This window comes from Gopherus flavomarginatus, chromosome 20, assembly GCF_025201925.1.
Source record: "Gopherus flavomarginatus isolate rGopFla2 chromosome 20, rGopFla2.mat.asm, whole genome shotgun sequence".
Taxonomy (NCBI): Eukaryota; Metazoa; Chordata; order Testudines; family Testudinidae; genus Gopherus; species Gopherus flavomarginatus.
In genome coordinates, this window is record NC_066636.1 from 19,142,715 (window position 1) to 19,160,196 (window position 17,482).

General features: G+C 60.0%; 1 protein-coding gene across 5 annotated transcripts in view; it reads right to left on the reverse strand.

Annotated features, from left to right (window-relative positions):
- The window catches only part of ADAMTSL4 (ADAMTS like 4), a 63,124-nt gene that overhangs the window by 10,962 nt on the left and 34,680 nt on the right, over nt 1-17,482 (reverse strand). For all 5 annotated transcript variants that reach the window (XM_050930386.1, XM_050930384.1, XM_050930382.1 and 2 more), the window contains 6 exons: nt 6,575-6,711; nt 5,039-5,243; nt 3,025-3,203; nt 2,601-2,706; nt 1,585-1,827; nt 746-875 (listed from right to left, as the gene is read on the reverse strand). In XM_050930386.1, the coding sequence (XP_050786343.1) occupies nt 746-875; nt 1,585-1,827; nt 2,601-2,706; nt 3,025-3,203; nt 5,039-5,243; nt 6,575-6,711 (1,000 nt within the window). The remainder of the gene's footprint in view (nt 1-745; nt 876-1,584; nt 1,828-2,600; nt 2,707-3,024; nt 3,204-5,038; nt 5,244-6,574; nt 6,712-17,482) is intronic.

Genomic DNA, 17,482 nt, shown 5'->3' on the forward strand with positions numbered 1-17,482 from the left:
GAACCACAGTCCTGAGGTGGGGACCTGCACTCACTACAGCCCGGGGTGGGGGTGGGGGCGGGAGAACTCACTATAGAACTGGGGGGAGACCCACACTCACTACAGCCTGGGGTGGAATCCACACTCACTATATCCCGGTGGGGTGGGGGGACTCACACTCACTGCAGCCCTGGCCGGGGGTGGGGGTCCGCACTCACTAGAGCCCCGGGGTGGAGGAATCTGCACTCACTACAGAACTGGCGGGGGGACCCACACTCACTACAGCCCGGTGGGGTGGGGAACCTGCACTTACCATAGTCCGGGGGCTGGCGGGGGGACGACCACACTCACTACAGCCCGGGGGGGGTGGAAACTCTCACTCACTACAGAACTGGGGGGAGACCCACACTCACTACAGCCTGGGGGTGGAATCCACACTCACTATATCCCGGTGGGGTGGGGGGACTCACACTCACTGCAGCCCTGGCGGGGGCGGGGGGTCCGCACTCACTAGAGCCCCGGGGTGGAGGAACCTGCACTCACTACAGAACTGGCGGGGGGACCCGCACTCACTACAGAACTGTGGGGGGACCTGCACTCACTACTTTCCCGGGGGGGGGGGAGACCCGCACTCACTACAGCCCGGGGTGAGGGGTCCCACTTTCACTACAGCCCTGGACCTGCCCTCCCTCCCCAGGGCCCTGTGTCCTTGCCTCTCCCCAGAGGGCGCTGGCCAGGCCGGGGGCAGGGGGACGCAGATACTCACTAGGCCGGGCAGGGCTGGGTGTTGCAGGCTTCGTCCGGCGCCGGCGGTTTTGGGGCATCAGCACATTGCTCCTCCTCAACCTCCTCCTGCGAGTGTCGGGCGGCGCAGCGGAACACGGGCTGCCAGAGCCCTGAAGAGACACGGGGGGGAAAGGGAAAGAGGGTCCCATATAACACAGGGGTCATAGACACGGCTGAGGGGACCCCAATAACCTGGGGGTTGTAGACACAGGGGAAAGGAGCAACAGGTTGGAATGGGGCAATGGGGTTGGGGAGCAGGGGGACAAGAAGTGGAGGGAAGGGCAGTGGGGGGGGGATGGGCATCAGGGGGATGGGTTATGGGGGATGGGGCATAGGAGGGGACAGGAATCAGGGGGATGAAGGAGGGGACAGGTAGTGGGGAGGATGGGGGTGGGGGGCTGGGTCATGGGGGGACAGGGCGCAGGAGGGGACAGGAATCAGGGGGATGAAGGAGGGGACAGGTAGTGGGGAGGATGGGGGTGGGGGGCTGGGTCATGGGGGGACAGGGCGTAGGAGGGGACAGGAATCAGGGGGATGAAGGAGGGGACAGGTAGTGGGGAGGATGGGGGTGGAGGGGTGGGTTATGGGGGATGGGGCGTAGGAGGGGACAGGAATCAGGACGATGAAGGAGGGGACAAGTAGTGAGAAGGATGGGGGTAGGGAGGTGGGTCATGGGGGGACGGGGAATAGGAGGGGACAAGAATCCAGGGGACGAGGCAAAGGAGGTGAAGGATGGGGATTGGGGTCTGGGTCATGGGAACAGGGCAGAGGAGGGGACAGGCTGTGGGGAGGGGGCTGGGGCGCAGGGGGGTCACTCACCTTTCCCGCAGGAGGCAGAGCAGTCTGTGCTCCCCACCCGTTTCCAATAGACGCCATGTGCCTGGGACCGGGGCGGGACGGGTGGGGGCGGCAGTGGTGGGACGCGGACGTTGCGCTGCAGTGTCCCGGGGGTCCTGCTCGACTGGCTGGCTGGTGCTGGCCCCCGGTGCCGGGTCCCCAGGGGGTGATCGTAAGAGGTGGGTGGCACCAGCTGGTCGCTTGGTGATAATATGGTCAGGGCACCTGGAGGGGAGAGCAGAAGGGCACCCTTGATGGGTGATATGGGGGGAATGGCCTCCCAGGGGGAGGGGGATGAGCCCCTCAAGGGGTACTAGGGATGTGAAGGCCACCTGGGAGGTGATGGGGAGGAGGCCTCCAGGGGGTGATGAGGGGAAGGGCCCCGAGAGGTGATGGGCCCCTCTGGAGGGTGATGGGAGGTGAAGGGTCCCCAGGGAATGATGGGGGAAGGGCTCCCCGCAGGGTGATGGGGGGAGGCCTCCAGGGGGCAATGGGGGGGAAGGTCCCCCTGGGGAGGGAATGAAGGCCCCCCCTGAGGGATGGGGGAAATGGCCCCCCACGGATGATGCGGGAAGGGCCCTGAGGGGTGATGAGGGAAGGGCCCCTGGGGAATGACGGGGGTGAAGGGCTCCAAGGGGAAGTGAAGGACCCCCAGGGGTGATGGGGAGAAGGGCCCCGAGAGGTGATGGGCCCCCTGGAGGGTGATGGGAGGTGAAGGGCCCCCAGGGAATGATGGGAGTGAAGGGCCCTGGGGGGGAGTGAAGGACCCCCTGAGGGATGGGGGGGAATGCCCCCCCGGGGATGATGGGGTGAAGGGTCCCCAATAGGTGATAGGGGAAGGGCCCCTAGGGTGGGAGTGATGGGCCCCCCTGTAGGGTGATGGGAGGTGAAAGGCCCCCTGCAGGGTGAGGGGGGAAGGGCCCCCAGGGGGGTGATGGGGGAAGGGCCCCTGGGGTGGGAGTAAAAGGCCCCCCGGAAGGTGATAGGAGGTTCCTTACTGATGCCCTGCCGGTGGCTGGGAGGGTCACGGGCGGGGCTGTCTGGTCTGGCCCGCGCCAGGAAGAAGCGGTAGGCAACGCCGGGGTTGTCCTGCTGGAAGATCATCTGGGGGAGAAGACAGACAGCGGCTTGAGCAGGGCGCCTGGGGGGGTGAGGGGAGGGGGGCACCTGCCATTCAACAGGCCACCCAGCCTGCCTCCAAGTCTCTCCCACCACAGCCAGCAATGGCCTGCCATGCATGGAGCCAACCAGCTGCTCCTCTGCCAGCCCCCTTCCCTGGGATCCCCCCCACCCAGGGCATAGGAACCCCTGCATCCCTAGCCTGCTCTCCACTGGCCCCGGGGCCAGAATCCCTCCCTGCTCCCCCAGTCTCTTCTAGGGCACACGGTGTCCCCCCAGGAGCCAGGCCCCTTCTGTACTCACATACACATCAATGGGTTCTGTGGTGGGCCCCTCGGCTGTCAGCGACTCTCCGCCCCCACGGGGCTCCTCGTGGCCCGGTCGGGTGTAGATGAAAACGGTGCCGCCTGCCTCGTAGCGCCCGGGGGGATCCACTGCCCAGTTCCCATTGATGAGCGACTTCCCAGAGCGACTCCTCAAGGCTGCAGCACAGAGCATGTGTGTGTTGGGGAAGGTGAGCAGCCTGAGCCTGGGGTGGGCTCCAGGACTTCCCCCGTGCACACTCGAGACCCCGGCGTGCTCTGCATGGACTGCGGCCCTGAAGCCCATGCCCCGGGGCATAGGGAGAGCTGCCACGCTGTGGTCCCAGCAACAGCCTCACAAGAAGGAGGAGCCCGGGCGGCTCGTATGGTATAAGGGCAGCTAGTGAAAGGTGCACTCAGTGTGTGCGTGTGCATGTGTGTCCATTTCTATGTGTGCACATGTCCAAGTAGATTTTGCATGCATGTCTGTGTTGGTGTACAAGTGTGCCTGTATAGAGCTGTGTGCATGTCTCTGTGTGTCACTGTAAAGGTGTGTGTGTGTGTGTGTGTGTGAGTGTAGAAGTGTGTATGTTTGTATCAGTTTACATGTGTTTATGTGTATGTCTGTGTGTGTCAGTCTACAGGTGTGTGTGTGTGTATGTGTGTGTCAGTCTACAGTTGTGTGTGTGTCAGTGTACAGGGGTGTGGGTGTGTGTATCTGTGTGTCAGCGTAGAGGTGTGTGTGTGTCTGTATGTGTCAGTGTACGGGGTGTGTGTCTGTGTGTGTCAGTATATAGGGGTGTGTGTGTAGGTGTGTGTCAGTGTACAGGTGTGTGTGTATATATGTCTCTGTGTGTCAGTATACATGTGCATGTCTGTGTGCAAATCTTTGTGTCACTGTACAGGACACGTGTGTGTCTATGAATCTGTGAGTCTATGTGCCCACATGGATATATCTGTGTCCGTGTGTGTTTCAGGCTACCCGTGTGTCCATGTGTGTGTGGGTATGGCCTCTATGTGGGTGTATCTGTGAAACGTGCATGTGTAGGTGCACATATGTGCACATATCTGTGTACCTGTGTATAAGTGTGCATGTCTCTATGCACACAAGTGTAGGTGCATGACACTGGCTGTCCCAGATCCCATTAGAAAATGGTCTGAACTGCAAAGTGCCAATCTGGACCCAAACTCCGCTGGGAGCGATGGGCTCTCCCATCACATCAGCTCCTTGCCCCATGGCTCATGCCGCTCATTGGCGCCAATGCCTGGTGTGTCAGAGGATACACACTTGCCTAGAGCACAGAGCTGCATGGGAGGGAATTTACCAAACACCTTCCTGACCATGCAGGCAATCAGCCGAGACCCTGGAGCAGGAGAGCTGCCTGCCCTTGTCTCAGCTGGGTGTGAGGTGCCTGGGTGTGTGACGTCTAGATAAGGCATGCCTGCATGAAGATATAGCATGTGTACACAAGGTTTACATGTGCAGCGCGTGCCCAAGGTGTGCATGTGCAAAGTGCACAGGTGATGCAGGAGAGATACATGCCAGGTTTACATGTATTAGGCACATGCGTGCAATGCATCTGTGCAGTGTGCTTGTGCAAGGTGTGTGGGCAGCGCATGCAAGATGGCATGGGCAAGGAGCAAGCCTGCAAAACGTGAGTGCCAAGTGTGCATAGATGAGACCCATGCAAGTGTGCAAGGTAGGCAAGCCAGGTGCACATGTACAAGGCATGTGCTTGTGATGCCTGTGTGTGAAGTGTGCAGGCAATATGGAAGCCACATGCTTGTGCAAAATGTGTGAGCAACAGCTGTGCACACATATAAGGCATACACGTTTGTGTGTGTAGCATGCAAGGTGTGGGTATGCAAGTGTGAGTCCGGTGCATGTGTGTGTGTGTATAGCACACATGTGTGCATGCAAGCTTGCACAAGTTCCAATGCAGGTGCAGAGTCCCCTGGTGTGACGAGGCCCGTCCTCCCCATCCCATCCCACCCCGGCCTGCCCCAGCCCTCACCCAGGTAGTTTGGGCTCTGGGTCATCTCAGTCACGTTGATCCTGGTGGCGCCCTGGGGGATCTGGAGGATTTTGTGGTAGCCGATGGGCACGTTGGAGTCGCTGAAGTTGCCCACCACCAGCTTGCAGGTGGAGTGGTCGCCCCCGCACACCCCGCAGCTGTCCAGCGTCCGGTTGGACCCCAGGACCCCATCGCAGCCGGGGCTCTGCAGGGCGAAGGCCAGAGAGAAACAGGCGTGTGGACTCAGATGGGATGGGGCCATGGCAAGACCCTCCCCCTCGCCACCTAGATCCACCCCTACCAGCCCCCTGGCTCCTCTGCCGTGCCCGTGAGCCCTGTGCAAAACAGACCCCACCATGTGTGGCACAGGCACCCCACTGCCCTGGCTATGGTCTAATGGGCCCCCCTGCCTGGGCAAAGCTTGGCCTGGCTGGAGAGAGGGCAGCAAACCCACATCGCAGTAGGAGCTGGGCTGAGACCCGACACAGTCACCGCCTGACCCCCTGGCCTGGGGGGCCCCCCATCTCTCCGAATAGGCCCCGGAGCAGCCTATCATGGGGGGTGGGGTGATGGCACAAATGCGGGTTCCCAGATGAGCCCCTGAGAAACTAACCAGGGCCTGCCTTAAATCAGGGGGCTGCCCACATCTCACCCAGGCCCTAGCCGGACTCCATAAGCCAAGAGATATGTGACCACATCGGCCCCGTCCTTCACACGCTGATGCCTTGGCTGGCCACACAGCCCCTCCCCAACACAGGCCCCTCTGCAGCCGTGCCTCCGTTTCCTTCCTGTTACCTAGAGGGACCCCAGAGCATGGGGGGCTCCCCGACTGCAGCCAGGGGAGCACCCCTGCTCTGCCAAGAGGTGCCGCTGCTCCTTCAGGCAGCCTAACAGCTGGTCCAGTTTTGGGGGGTATGGGGGTTTCCACCTGAGCCAGGCAGGGAGGGGGACCTGCGCTGGGCCAGATGTTAAACTTGGGGGTTAAATGCAGGGTATAAATTACCCCTCCCACATACCCATGCAGTCAGTGCTCAAGGTCAGGAAGGGGTTAACGAGGGAGGAGTACATGGCAAAGAGGGACTGTGGGGCTAGGAAAACAGACAGACCACCAGAGATGGGCAGGGGGTGGGGGGAAGGCCAGATGGAGCGGAGTTGGTGGGTGAGGGCTGCTGTGTGGGGCAGGGCTCCGGGCTCCACCCCCCCCCAGCGTCCTTCCCCCGGGGGCTGTCCCCTGGCTCCCTCCTTTTGCATGAAGGGGGAAATTGAGGCACGGAGCACGGGCACCACTCTCCTAATGTCACTGAGTCTGTTAGTGGCTGAGCCAGGAAGAGAACCCAGCAGTCCGGGCTCCCAGCCTGCTGCTCAGACCCAGAGACGTTGCCATGACCCACTCCAGGCCAGAGTCTTCCCTGTTCCCTTCTCCCTTGAACTCCAGCCACAGCCAGAGCCTAAAGCAGTGGGTCCTGGGGCAGGGGGAGGTCCTGGGGCACAGAGCTCCCCCTTGCATATAAACGCCCACATCCCTGCCTCACTTACCAAGCACTCTCCAGCCACGCAGATGTCGAGGGAGGCGGCCTCGCACGGTGTGCCGTCCCGCACCTTCTCCGTGTGCCGGACGTAGAACCGGAACCCCACCGGGCGGCAGTTCAGCTCGCAGCGCTGGGAGCCCCGCACTGCAACCACATGGAGCCAGGGCTCAGGGCGGCCCTGCCAGGGAGAACCCCCGGGCGGGCGACAGCAGCACCTCGAGTTCCCACCGAGAGCAGGTGGCACCGTGCACCGTGCAGCCCCAGTGGGAGCCCGGCTCTGCCCCGGAGAGCTCTCAGACCGGCTCATCGCCCCCTTTCCCTGCCATCCTCCCGTGGAAACAGACCCCGGGTGTCCTGACACCAACCCAGCGCCTGCTCATCCCTAAAATGAGGCTTTCCCAGGGCACAGCTAAAGGGTGGGGTGGGGAGCTGACAAGCATTAGGGGGGCTTATTATATCCTGGAAGGGGATTAAGGGGGCTTCTCAGGGGGTCAGATCAGGGCATGCCCCCCCCCAAGCTGGTGGAGCAACATGAGGCTGATGGGGATGGTAGGTTCAGACTAGTGCCCCTGGCGGGTGGCTCACACACCCCAACCCCAGCTCTGGGCATGGGCTCTCTGCCCTCGTGAAAAGCAGCCACTCAGCTGGGCCTGACCCCAGGGAACGGACCAGGTGAGAGACCAGAGAGACCCCAGGGGCCGGGGGTGTCGCTCTGGGTATCCGGGGGGCTGCACTGGCAGCCACCGGGGGCTTGCAGAGAAACCAAAGACACGTCGTTGGCAGCGTGCGCCACCCGGAGCTCGGAGGAGCCCAAGGAGGATGCGAGCCCTGCACCCAGCGGGCACAGATGGGCTGAACAGGGTGCTCGCTCTTTGGGACAGGACCGGAAAGAAAATATCATGTCCGGGGGACTGCTGGCGAATTCAGGTGGCAGAAGGGAATTGGCCGCAACCTTGGGGAGATTGCTGGGGGATCGTTAATGATGGACCGGGGTTTGGAGCTCCTCTGCCCCCCCTTGCAGTGACTCAGAGGGGAGAGCGCCCGCTATGGGCTCCTACCCACTCCACCCCCCAGTTTGTTTCCAAGTTCTCCCAGCCATCCGCTAGCCCAGCCCAGCTCTGAATACTGGGGGGCTGGGGCCGGGGCATTTTGGCATCGCTGCTGAATGTCCAAACCCTCCCAACCCCCTCCCTGGGCTCGGTAATGAAACAGAGTTGGAGGGGGCAATCGAATGCCCACCTTGTCTAGTCCTTCCCAAGTGACCCACCCCCAGGCTGCATGCTGCCCCACGAAGGGTTAACCCCCCTCTGCCGGCCCCGCCCTGCTCCAGGCCAGGGTGGAGTGGGGGAGCAGCCAAGACTTTTTAACATTTTCCAGAGTTTATTTTACTAAGAACAGCCGGCTCCGGGGGTGATTTATCACCAAAGGCCCCCCCTCCCCCCATCCACATGGCTCCCTCCCTTGCCCCCCAGATGTGCAGCGATTGGCCTTTCGCTGCCCTATCTCGCCTGGCAGCCCCGGCTGGCAAAGCCTTGGGGCTGATAGCGGGGCAGGGAACAAAGGACTTTTTGTGCAAGCCCCACTCCCCCCGCGTCTAGCACAAATCCAAATATTGGCTGGGAGCAGAAATAATACAGAGGGGGAAGGGGGAGCTGCTTTCACCCTGTCGCCTCTTGCTTACGCAGGCTTTACCCCAGTGAAGCGCACGTGCCTGCTCCTGATTTCCCCCAGGGTCGCAGGCCAATTACACCCCTACACTCTGTGGCTCGACTGAAATCCCCCTCCCTTGTGGCAGAAAAGCTGGGGAGGGAGCAGCCCAAGCCAGCCTCATCTGCCCGGGCCAATGCAGGATTCACGGAAGTACCGTTAGATCTTCCAGGCCGTCCTCCTGTATAACCCAGGCCAGAGAAAGCCCCACTGTTGGCCACCAAATTTGCATTCGGCTAAAGCCTGGAAGATGTCAAGAGCTGGAGAAGTCTCCGTTTCCCCAGGCAGTTCGTTCCGGTGTTATTCACCCTCTCTTGGAATGATCAGTCCCTTAGTTCTGCTAGGGATGGGTCTGGCTTCAATGTCCAGCCTTCGGTTCTTGCCAAGCTTTTCCCTGCAGCATCCCTAGCCCGGCGGGATGATGCGCGGCCAGGACCGGAGGGCATTCCCCCAGGAACGCGAGAACAGGGTGGCTGGGCTACCCGCTAAAAGCCGCTCTGTGCATCTCCTGGACATTGACAGCTCTGCCGGGGGGCCGGATGGCACCCAGAGCCCAGCCTGGCTTTGTCACTGGGGTGTGGGGCGAGGAGGAAGGATGGCCCAGTGGTTAGTGCAGTAGCCTCAGACTTAGAAGAGATGGGGTTGATTCCCTGCTCTTTTACCTGTGTCCTGTATCTCATGTTATGCAGGCCCAGCTCCTCCAAGGTCATCGGCTGCCTCATTCACATTAATAAGCCTTTCCAGGCCTTAGTGGCCCATCTCTACAAGGGGGATAACAGTGTAGCCCTGCCCCACAAGCAGGTTAGGGGGGGAAGATACAGATGAGGAGATGCTCTGGTTCTGCAGTGGTAGCAGCCAGAGCAGGCCCTTAAGTAAACAGCGAGCCCAGCTCCTGGAAACGCAAACCACCCGGCTCCAATCTCCCGGAAAGGTTTGGGGCAGACGCCTTGGGAAATCAGTTACCAATCAGGGCCAAGCGGGATGCAAACGGCTGCTTGCTCAGACAAGCTGCGTCTCGCCCTGACGCGGACGGGCTGGCATAGACCCGCGTCCTTTGAACACGTCCGCGCCACAGTAGATAAGAGAAAAGGCAACGGGGCCCTTTCGACTTTCCAAATGCCTTTGCTAGAGCCCTTCAAAGAAGGCTAGGAAGGGAACGAGGGGCTTATCTATGCAGATAAGCCACGGGACTAACCCCTACCTGCAGCCCTCTGAAACCAGCGGGGATAAAGCGGGTTAGATCTCGTGTTGCGGCTGCAGTTACCGCTGTATAAAGGTGGGTTAGGCCCCATGCGCTTCGTCCCGTCAATTTAAGATCTGCCGGAAGCTGCACCAGTTAAATGGCTTTTCGTTAAAACTGGTTCAGCTTTTGGGTGCAGATGCCCATCTCTATGTCAAACTGTTTTTCCTGGTTTAACTTGCACCTGTACATTTCCCCAGCAGGAGCTGGGCCAGGTTGAAATCAGCGTCAGAGCGTCCCCACCCCACAGGGCACTGGCTTCGCGACGGCTGTACTATCGTGTAGCTGCCCCGTTAAAGCACTGCCCCACTCCCCGCTATGGGTGGAGTTATACTGGTATAGAGATGCCTATACCAGCACAGCGTCTGCCCATAGGGGAAGCAGCTGGAAACTGGGAGTTTCTAGGTTCACCTGAATAACCCCCCACCACACACACACACATACACACATACACACACACACGCACAGCTCTCAGCCAGCCTTGAGGTCTGACCTCAGCCGATCTCCTCCGCATCTTCTGGGCCCATTCTGCAGGGAGTGGGGAAGGGGCAGATTCCGGGGCTCTCTGGGTATCTGAGAGGGAAAATGGAGTGGGGGAGCAGCAGAGAGAGAGGGAGAAAACAGGGATGAATAAAGCGGTGGGAACAGAGTGTGAAAATGGAAGAGGGAGGGATGGGGAACAAATGCAGGAGAAGACTCCAGCCCAGCCTGGCTGACCGCCCCTCTTTTTCCACCACTATCATTCTTCGCAGGTCATTAATCACTTGGGGTGACTTTCTGCTCTCCCGTTTCCAACGCAAACGTCCCGTCCGTCCGGGCTCTTTTCTTCCCCAGGCCTCTCGGTCTTGGCCGGATTCCCAGCCCTGCTGCTTCCCTCCCCACCCTGCAGATTGCAGGGCAGAAAGACCAGGTGGTTTCTGGGTAACTGAATTCACCGAGTCACCAACCCCGCAACATACTCAAAACCCTGCCCTTTCACATTGGGAGCCAAACGGATGGTTTACCTGGCAGTGGCTGCACCTTTGCAGGGATGTTCATTTGCACGGTGATGTCTGAAGCCAGAGCCACCCAGCCGCTGGCATGCAGTGACGCTTGGGGTACGTCTCCCCGGCAGCTGGGGTGCCTGGCTGCAGCACGTGGCCCCTGGGCCTCTCTGCAGGTGCTCAGTCACCCCCCAGCTGCAGTGTAACGAACTCCTTGCATCGTCTCCTCTCACTGCAGGAGCCAGGCTCCTAAAGGCCTGATACGCCTAAGTCGCCTGGGAAAATGACCCTGCCAGCTCCTCAATCACATTGGCCCCTCTGAATTTCACCCAATGCCTGAAGTGACCTCAAAAGCAGACACCAGGCTCCCCGCCCCCAATTCAGTCTCACGGCGCAGCCCCCACCATCCGCTATGGCCCGTGATCTTCACAACCCTGGGCAAACAGGGCAGTAAAGAGACTTGGCCCTCGGCTCTTGAGCTCAATGGGTCTCCATCAGGAGCACGTGTACCCCTGGGGGTACGCAGAGGACCGCCAGGGGGTACTCAACTCATCTAGATCAGTGTTTCTCAACCTGGGGGCTCGCAAGTGCAGGGCCGGCATTGGGGGTGGCAAGCAGGGCAACTGACCCGGAGCCCCAGCTGCAGGGGACCCCGTAAAGCTGAGTTTCATGTTTCAGCCCTGCTGCCTGGGGCTCTGGCTTCAGACAAGTCTTGCAAATGCAAGACAGGCTCAAGCCTCACACTGAAATGTAAGTACAATATTTATATTCCAGTTGATTTAGTTTATCATGATAGGGGGAAAACGAGAAAGCAGTTTTTTTCAGCAATCGTGTGGCTGTGACACTTTCGTATTTTTCGGTCTGATTTTGTAAACAAGGAGTTTTTGAGTGAGGTGAAACCTGGGGTACGCAAGACAAACCAGACTCCTGAAAAGGGGACAGTAGACTGAAAAGGTTGAGAATCACTGAATGTCATGTTCTCTGCCCCCCCTGCCCGATCAGTCTCAAGGCGGTTCCAGGTCGAGCGCCTGGGCTCCTGCCCATAGCACAGCTCCTTTCTTGCAGCCCCAACCCGCCCCCCACCCCCCAGCAAAGGTCATCAGCACCTGATTTCCCAGCCCCCACCCCTCTGCGGGACACGGCTTGTTGTTACACTACAGTTCCTGGCAGACCTCCTCAGCCTGACAGATCACCGCATACTTCGAAGCAAACGTCTGCAGGGCCCCCTGAGATCCCCCACCCCCGGCCTCACTCCTGCCCTGCGCCAGCCTGGGTGATTGAATCCGGCTGTGGAGCTGCGGGAAGAGTCCAGGCCGCTCCTGTTGTAAATCGAGGGCGGGTGCCGACAGGGGGGCGCGTGGGACAGCGCAGGTGGGAGATGGACACGGATGGATGGGGGCGAACGACGGTGTAACGCACCAGGAGCAAACGCGTGGCATCTTTTACAGTCCAGAGCATGGTGAGCACGGCTAGCGGGTTCACAAACTCTTTAAAGGGATGCGGCCCTATTCTTAGAGACTGCACACTTCGCGATGCCCCTCAGCCCTGCAGTCAAACCAAGAGATTTACAGTCTCTTTTTCAGTCTGTCTCCTCCTGAGCTATCTGCCTGACCCTCCCTCTCCCCACGCTGCTGAGCACTCAACACCTTGGAACATGGGGGTGAATACCACTTAAGAGGGTGTGGTCTGAGTGCAGCACTGGGAGCTGAGGGGGACAGGGGAGGCCTCACTAAGGATAACAGCCTACTACTGCTGCTAACTGACCATTACGCCTTTAGCTCAAGGTGCAGAGGGCCAGGGCTCAAACCCCGCTGGCAGGGGCAAACGGTGGTTGCCACCACATTAAGGGAAGATTGATTATTGAGGCTGGTCCAAGGGGTGAGAGGGAGAGGGGCTGGGAGGCAGCCCTCGGAGGGCCAGCAGGGGGTGTTTGGTATCGTTCGGGGGTCTAATGAGATAGCAGAATTGTCGCCAGGTGGGGGTGGAAACCTCATCAGGTGGGACATTTGGAACTAGATGGGATGAATCAGAATCACCAAGTTGTGACCCTGACCCAGATGGACCCAAACCCACTAAGTTCTGACCCAGATGGACCTGAACCCACGAGTTCTGATACTGATGGACCCAAACCCATCAAATACTGACCCAGATGGACCCAAATCCACCAAGTGCTGATGCCGATGGACCAACTCCACAGGTTCTGACCCCGATCCAGATGGACCTGAACCGAGTTCTGACCTCCCCCAGACTTCAGGGGAAGGGAGGGGTGCTGTGGAGGTAAGGTTGAGCCCAGATCTGCTCTGTCCCCATCCCCATTGGGTGACCCTGCCTTGCCCTCCAGCCTGGCACCTCCCCTCTCCCTGGCATGCTGTGGGCTTCGGGGCCGGTTTAACGCTGGCCAGAGCGCGTCCCAGCAGCTGGACACATGGCATCAACCTGAGGGGCAGGTGGGAGGCCCCGATTCTGCCTCAGATCACGCCACATGACCTGGGCGCCACCCCTCCCCTGGCAGACCAAGCCATCAGAGATGCTGGTGCCCTCTGGTGCCAGCTCGTGGGGGAGGGGGAATAGCCAGAGCAGGATCCTTTAATAATAATAACCCAGCCAGGGTTTATTTTCCCAACGTGCTGTCTCAGCGGCTGGAGGCCACGGCTCTTCCCCGGCCAACTGGAAAGAACACAGTGTTTGAACAGAAATGCTATTCATGCTTCACGTCCTCGCCCCCCGGCGGGACTCGACAGCCGAGGGCTGGCTGGGCATGGACGGTAGAAAGGTAGCTGCGTGGGGAGTGCATGTGCAGGGCATGCCCCTGCACATCTGGATGGGAAGGGGAAGGATCTTGCACATCTGGATGGGATGAGGGGAGGGAGTGTGGATCCTGCACATCGGGCTGGGACGGGGGGCAGATCCTGCACATCTGGATGGGCTCCGCCTAGCTTTAGCCTCTGGAAGGAGCTGAGAGCCAGAACAACTCCCTCGTCCCCCAAATCAAAGTGCCTGACTCTAAACCTAGAGGGCCAGCTCTACAATGCAAGATGGGGTGAGGGGGGCACATAGAGTAGAGCACAGTGGGGTGGAGTGGTTGGTCAGCTGAGGGAGACCCGGGCCCCCACCCCACTGAGCCACGCCGGGCAATCTGGGCCCCTGCCCCACTGGGCCATGCCGGGAGATCTGGGCCCCTGCGCCACTGGGACACACCAGGAGATCTGGGCCCCCACTCCACTGGGCCACGCCGGGAGATCCGGACCCCTGACCCATGGGGCTGCACCTGCAGATCTGGGCCCCTGACCCATGGGAGATCTGGGCCCCGACCCACAGGGGTGAGCTCTTGCCCACGGGCCCATCACTGGGAGTTGGGGATACGGCAGCACCGGATCTGAACTGTAGTGGCACCAGCAAATCCACTTCTGAAATGATCCCCTAGAGGCACTGGGCGGGGGCGGCTGCCTTTGATCCTGCTGTGGAACTGCATTAGCAACGGCCCGTCCTCCGAAAGGCCCCAGCTCAGCTGAGCTAATCATGGACTCCTGGCTGGTCTAGCCCTGGCCGCGCAGAGCCGTTAACAAGCCACATCCTTGTACTAACTGGGTAAAGCCTGCGGCACCAAGCGTGGGGAAAGGGCCGGTGCCCACTGAGAACACTGTTTAATGAACGCTCAGGGCTTCGTTAGCTACCCTGCACTCCCCCACCCACGGGGCTCTGCTACTCGGCTCCGGGGCGAGCTCAGAGAGCCGTTTGCCCTGGAACTGGCTGCCCCACGCGGGAGTGGCACACTCCATGCCAGAGCCCTGGGGATATGGATGGGGAAGGCTGGGTGCCCAGACTCCTGGGGTTCTATTTCTGGCTTTTTGGAGGAGAGTGTGGCCCCCATGGTTAGAGCACGGGACTGGGCACCAGGATTCCTGGGTTCCATGCCCGTGTCTTTCACTGACCTGCTGTGTGATGCTGGGCCAGTTGCATCCCCCGTTCTGTGCCTCAGTTTCCCCACCTGTAAAATAGTCGGTCCCTGCCTCCCATTGCGTAAAGTGCTTTGAAATCCTCGGTGAGACGGGGCCAGAGAAGGACGAAGGGTTATTAACAGAGACATTGCTGTCACCTGCTCGGCTGGGTTTAGAAAGGAATTTGATAAACACCGTCTTGGCAGCAGCCTGATGGCTAACGACCCCCACCCCAGTGCCAGACCCACAGTGAGCAAGGCCTGGGGAAGGGGGTAAGCCCCCGGCTGCGGGGTGAAGCCGTGAGATGGGCTCGCCTCATGCCGGGGAAGGCAGAGGGGCTGGTGGCTCAGATTCGCACAGCCCTTGGTTCTGCTACGCCTGGCGCACAACAAACAGTGTAGCGTCAGCTGGTTATAAATCTTCCAGCGCTTAATCAATTTGCTATGCACATCATTAGACCAGGGCCGTTCCGGGGACGTGGCCAGGGGAGGGAAAGTCCAGCAGGGTGGGCAAGGGGGCTCTGGCAGAGGATTGTTTGTAAAGAGGTCCTGCAGGGTTGGTGGGTGCCAGCTGGGGGAAAAAAAGAAAGAAAGAAAGAAAGATGAATGGAGGAGAGAGACGAGAGAGGAGGAAGAGACAATGAGGGAAAGGAAGGAGAGAAAGAATGACAGAGACAGAAAGGAGAAGGTGAAAGAAAAGAACGAAGAAGAGAGTCGGGGAAGGCAGCCAGCCAGCAGGCCCAAGGCGTGGGGCGCCTGCTGGCAGCCAGCGTGGGTTCTGGATTCCTGCCGCCCCTGCCCTGCCCGAGGACCGAGCTGGGCAGAGAGAGCCGGCGGGGCGTAGAATAACAGACCGGGCGCAGGGCTGATGCCATTCGACAATTACTGCACAGGCCATCGGCCATGAGAAAGGGGATTATGGCCAAAAAGGCTGGATCTGCCGAACTCGGCAAAAAACACCTGCCAACCCTTGAGCCATGGATGGGGCAGCTGGGCACAGACGGTGGGGAGGGAAAGGTGGGTGGAGTGGGCACCACAGCACAGAGATGAGGGGCTGACTCCAACCTCTACTCCTCTCCCCTCCCAGCTAGGTTCTACCTTTCTCCATCCAATTCGATTGGTGCTGAAATGTCTCAGCCTGGGGCTCGGCCTCTAGGGACTGTGGGGCACAAAGGGGCTCCTCTCAGGGGCTTTCCTGGGCACTCCTCACCCCCAGATCAGCTGCTGCTAGTGTTTTGAGCAGGAAGCTGGGTGTCAGGACTCCTGAGTTCCATCTCTGGTTCTGGGAGGGGCGTGGGGCCTTGGGGTCGGCATTTCAGAAAGGTTACAACTGCTGCCTGCCACCCAGAGGCGGTCACTGATTTAACAGAAGACCCCCCAGGATTCCCAGCAGTGACTGGACAAACAAGTTTGAATGAGATTAGAAGTGACCCCAGTGCCCCTGCTCAGAACCGAGAGATCAGATCAGAATTGGAACCAAGCCCATAGCCTCCCCAGATCACCCTGCCCGCCCAGATCAGACTCAGCCCCTGGTCCCCTCTGGATGGGAACTGCTCCTTAAACACACACCCTGGATTGGGACCAGCCCTTGACTTCCCCCAGATCAGAACTGGTGCCTGGTCCCCCCAGATTAGAACTGCCCCCAGACCCTCTCTGGATCAGAATCATCTCCAACTCAGAGACAAGTGTTTTCCAAACTTTGACACTGTGCTCGTATGAGTTATTATTTAATTCTCATCCAGTCCGGCTGGAGCTGCCTCCGAGACCTGAGAGGTGTCAAGGTCCTGCCCTCCCCACTCGGGCCGGTGCCCTCTCTCCCACACCCCTGCTGAGGACACACGGGAAAGGAAGTGAGCAAGTGAGTCAGGGGCTGAGGCAGGAAATGAGAATGTCCCAGCGCCCTGCTGGGACCCCAGCCCCCGGCATGGGGAACCCTCCACCCCCTTCCTCAGCACAACGGCCTCCTTGGAGAGAAGTTTTCCAGCTAATTGGCTTCCAAAGTGCCCTGGACGTGGTGATTTAAGAGACAAAAGGCCCTTTCCCTGCAGATATGTTCACAGCCAGTTCCCTGCAGACATGTTCACAGCCAGCAAGGCACACGCAGTCCGTGCTCGCATGAAACACACATGCAGATCCAAGCAGTATGTGCAAGGAGGAGCCCGTGGACACAGCCAGGGACACACACACAAAGCATATGTGTAGATCCATCCAGGCACCATCCTTGCCCCACCTGTTCACATGCCACACACGCAATCACTTCCACACACACCAGCCCCCAAACTGCTGCCATGCTCAAGGACATGTGTGAGCCCGTCCCCTGTCCAAACCCCAAGCCCGGGTTACGCTCCCGAGCAGCTTCAAAACGAGCGCTGAGAACTAACCGGCTCATCAGAGAGCAACCCAGGCGGTGGGAAAGGCTCCACAAGGAGACCCTGCACACACCCTGCTCAGCCAGGGGAGCGGGGCAGTGTGCATCCATCACCAGTGAAACGAGTTTGCTGGGCTCAGCCGAGCGACACCAAACAGCTCCCTGACCCACTCCCTTGGCTAGGAGACGCGGGCACGTGGGTCTCTGTTGACGCCCGTCGGCGTGAGTAACCCTGGAGCCGACAGGACAGACACGCCCTGGCCCAGCTGGGGCCCATCCATCACCGTGTGACTATACAAGCCCAACAGCTGCAGGGAATGTGTCCTCCAGGTGCAGAGACCAAATCCGGCTGCCAGAAATGAGGCAGGGTGGGAGCAGTGCCTGCGCCTGCGGGGGAGCAAGGGAAGGGGAAAGGACCCAGAGAGCGAGAGGAGCCGCGGCCAACAGCCCCCGAGATAAAACTCTGAGCACAGGGCCCTTCTGCAGTGCCACACTCGGCCCTGGGGGAGGGAGCTGAGAGGCCTCAGCTGCAGTCCAGGGTCTCAGGGTGACAGCCATCGGAGAGCAAGGACCTTTCACCCTGCGACTCTACAGCCCGAGCAATCAACACGTGGAGGGTGTGGGCCAGCCCACCAGAGACGCAGGCATCTCCTGGGAACGCCAAGCCATGGCAGAGCAAA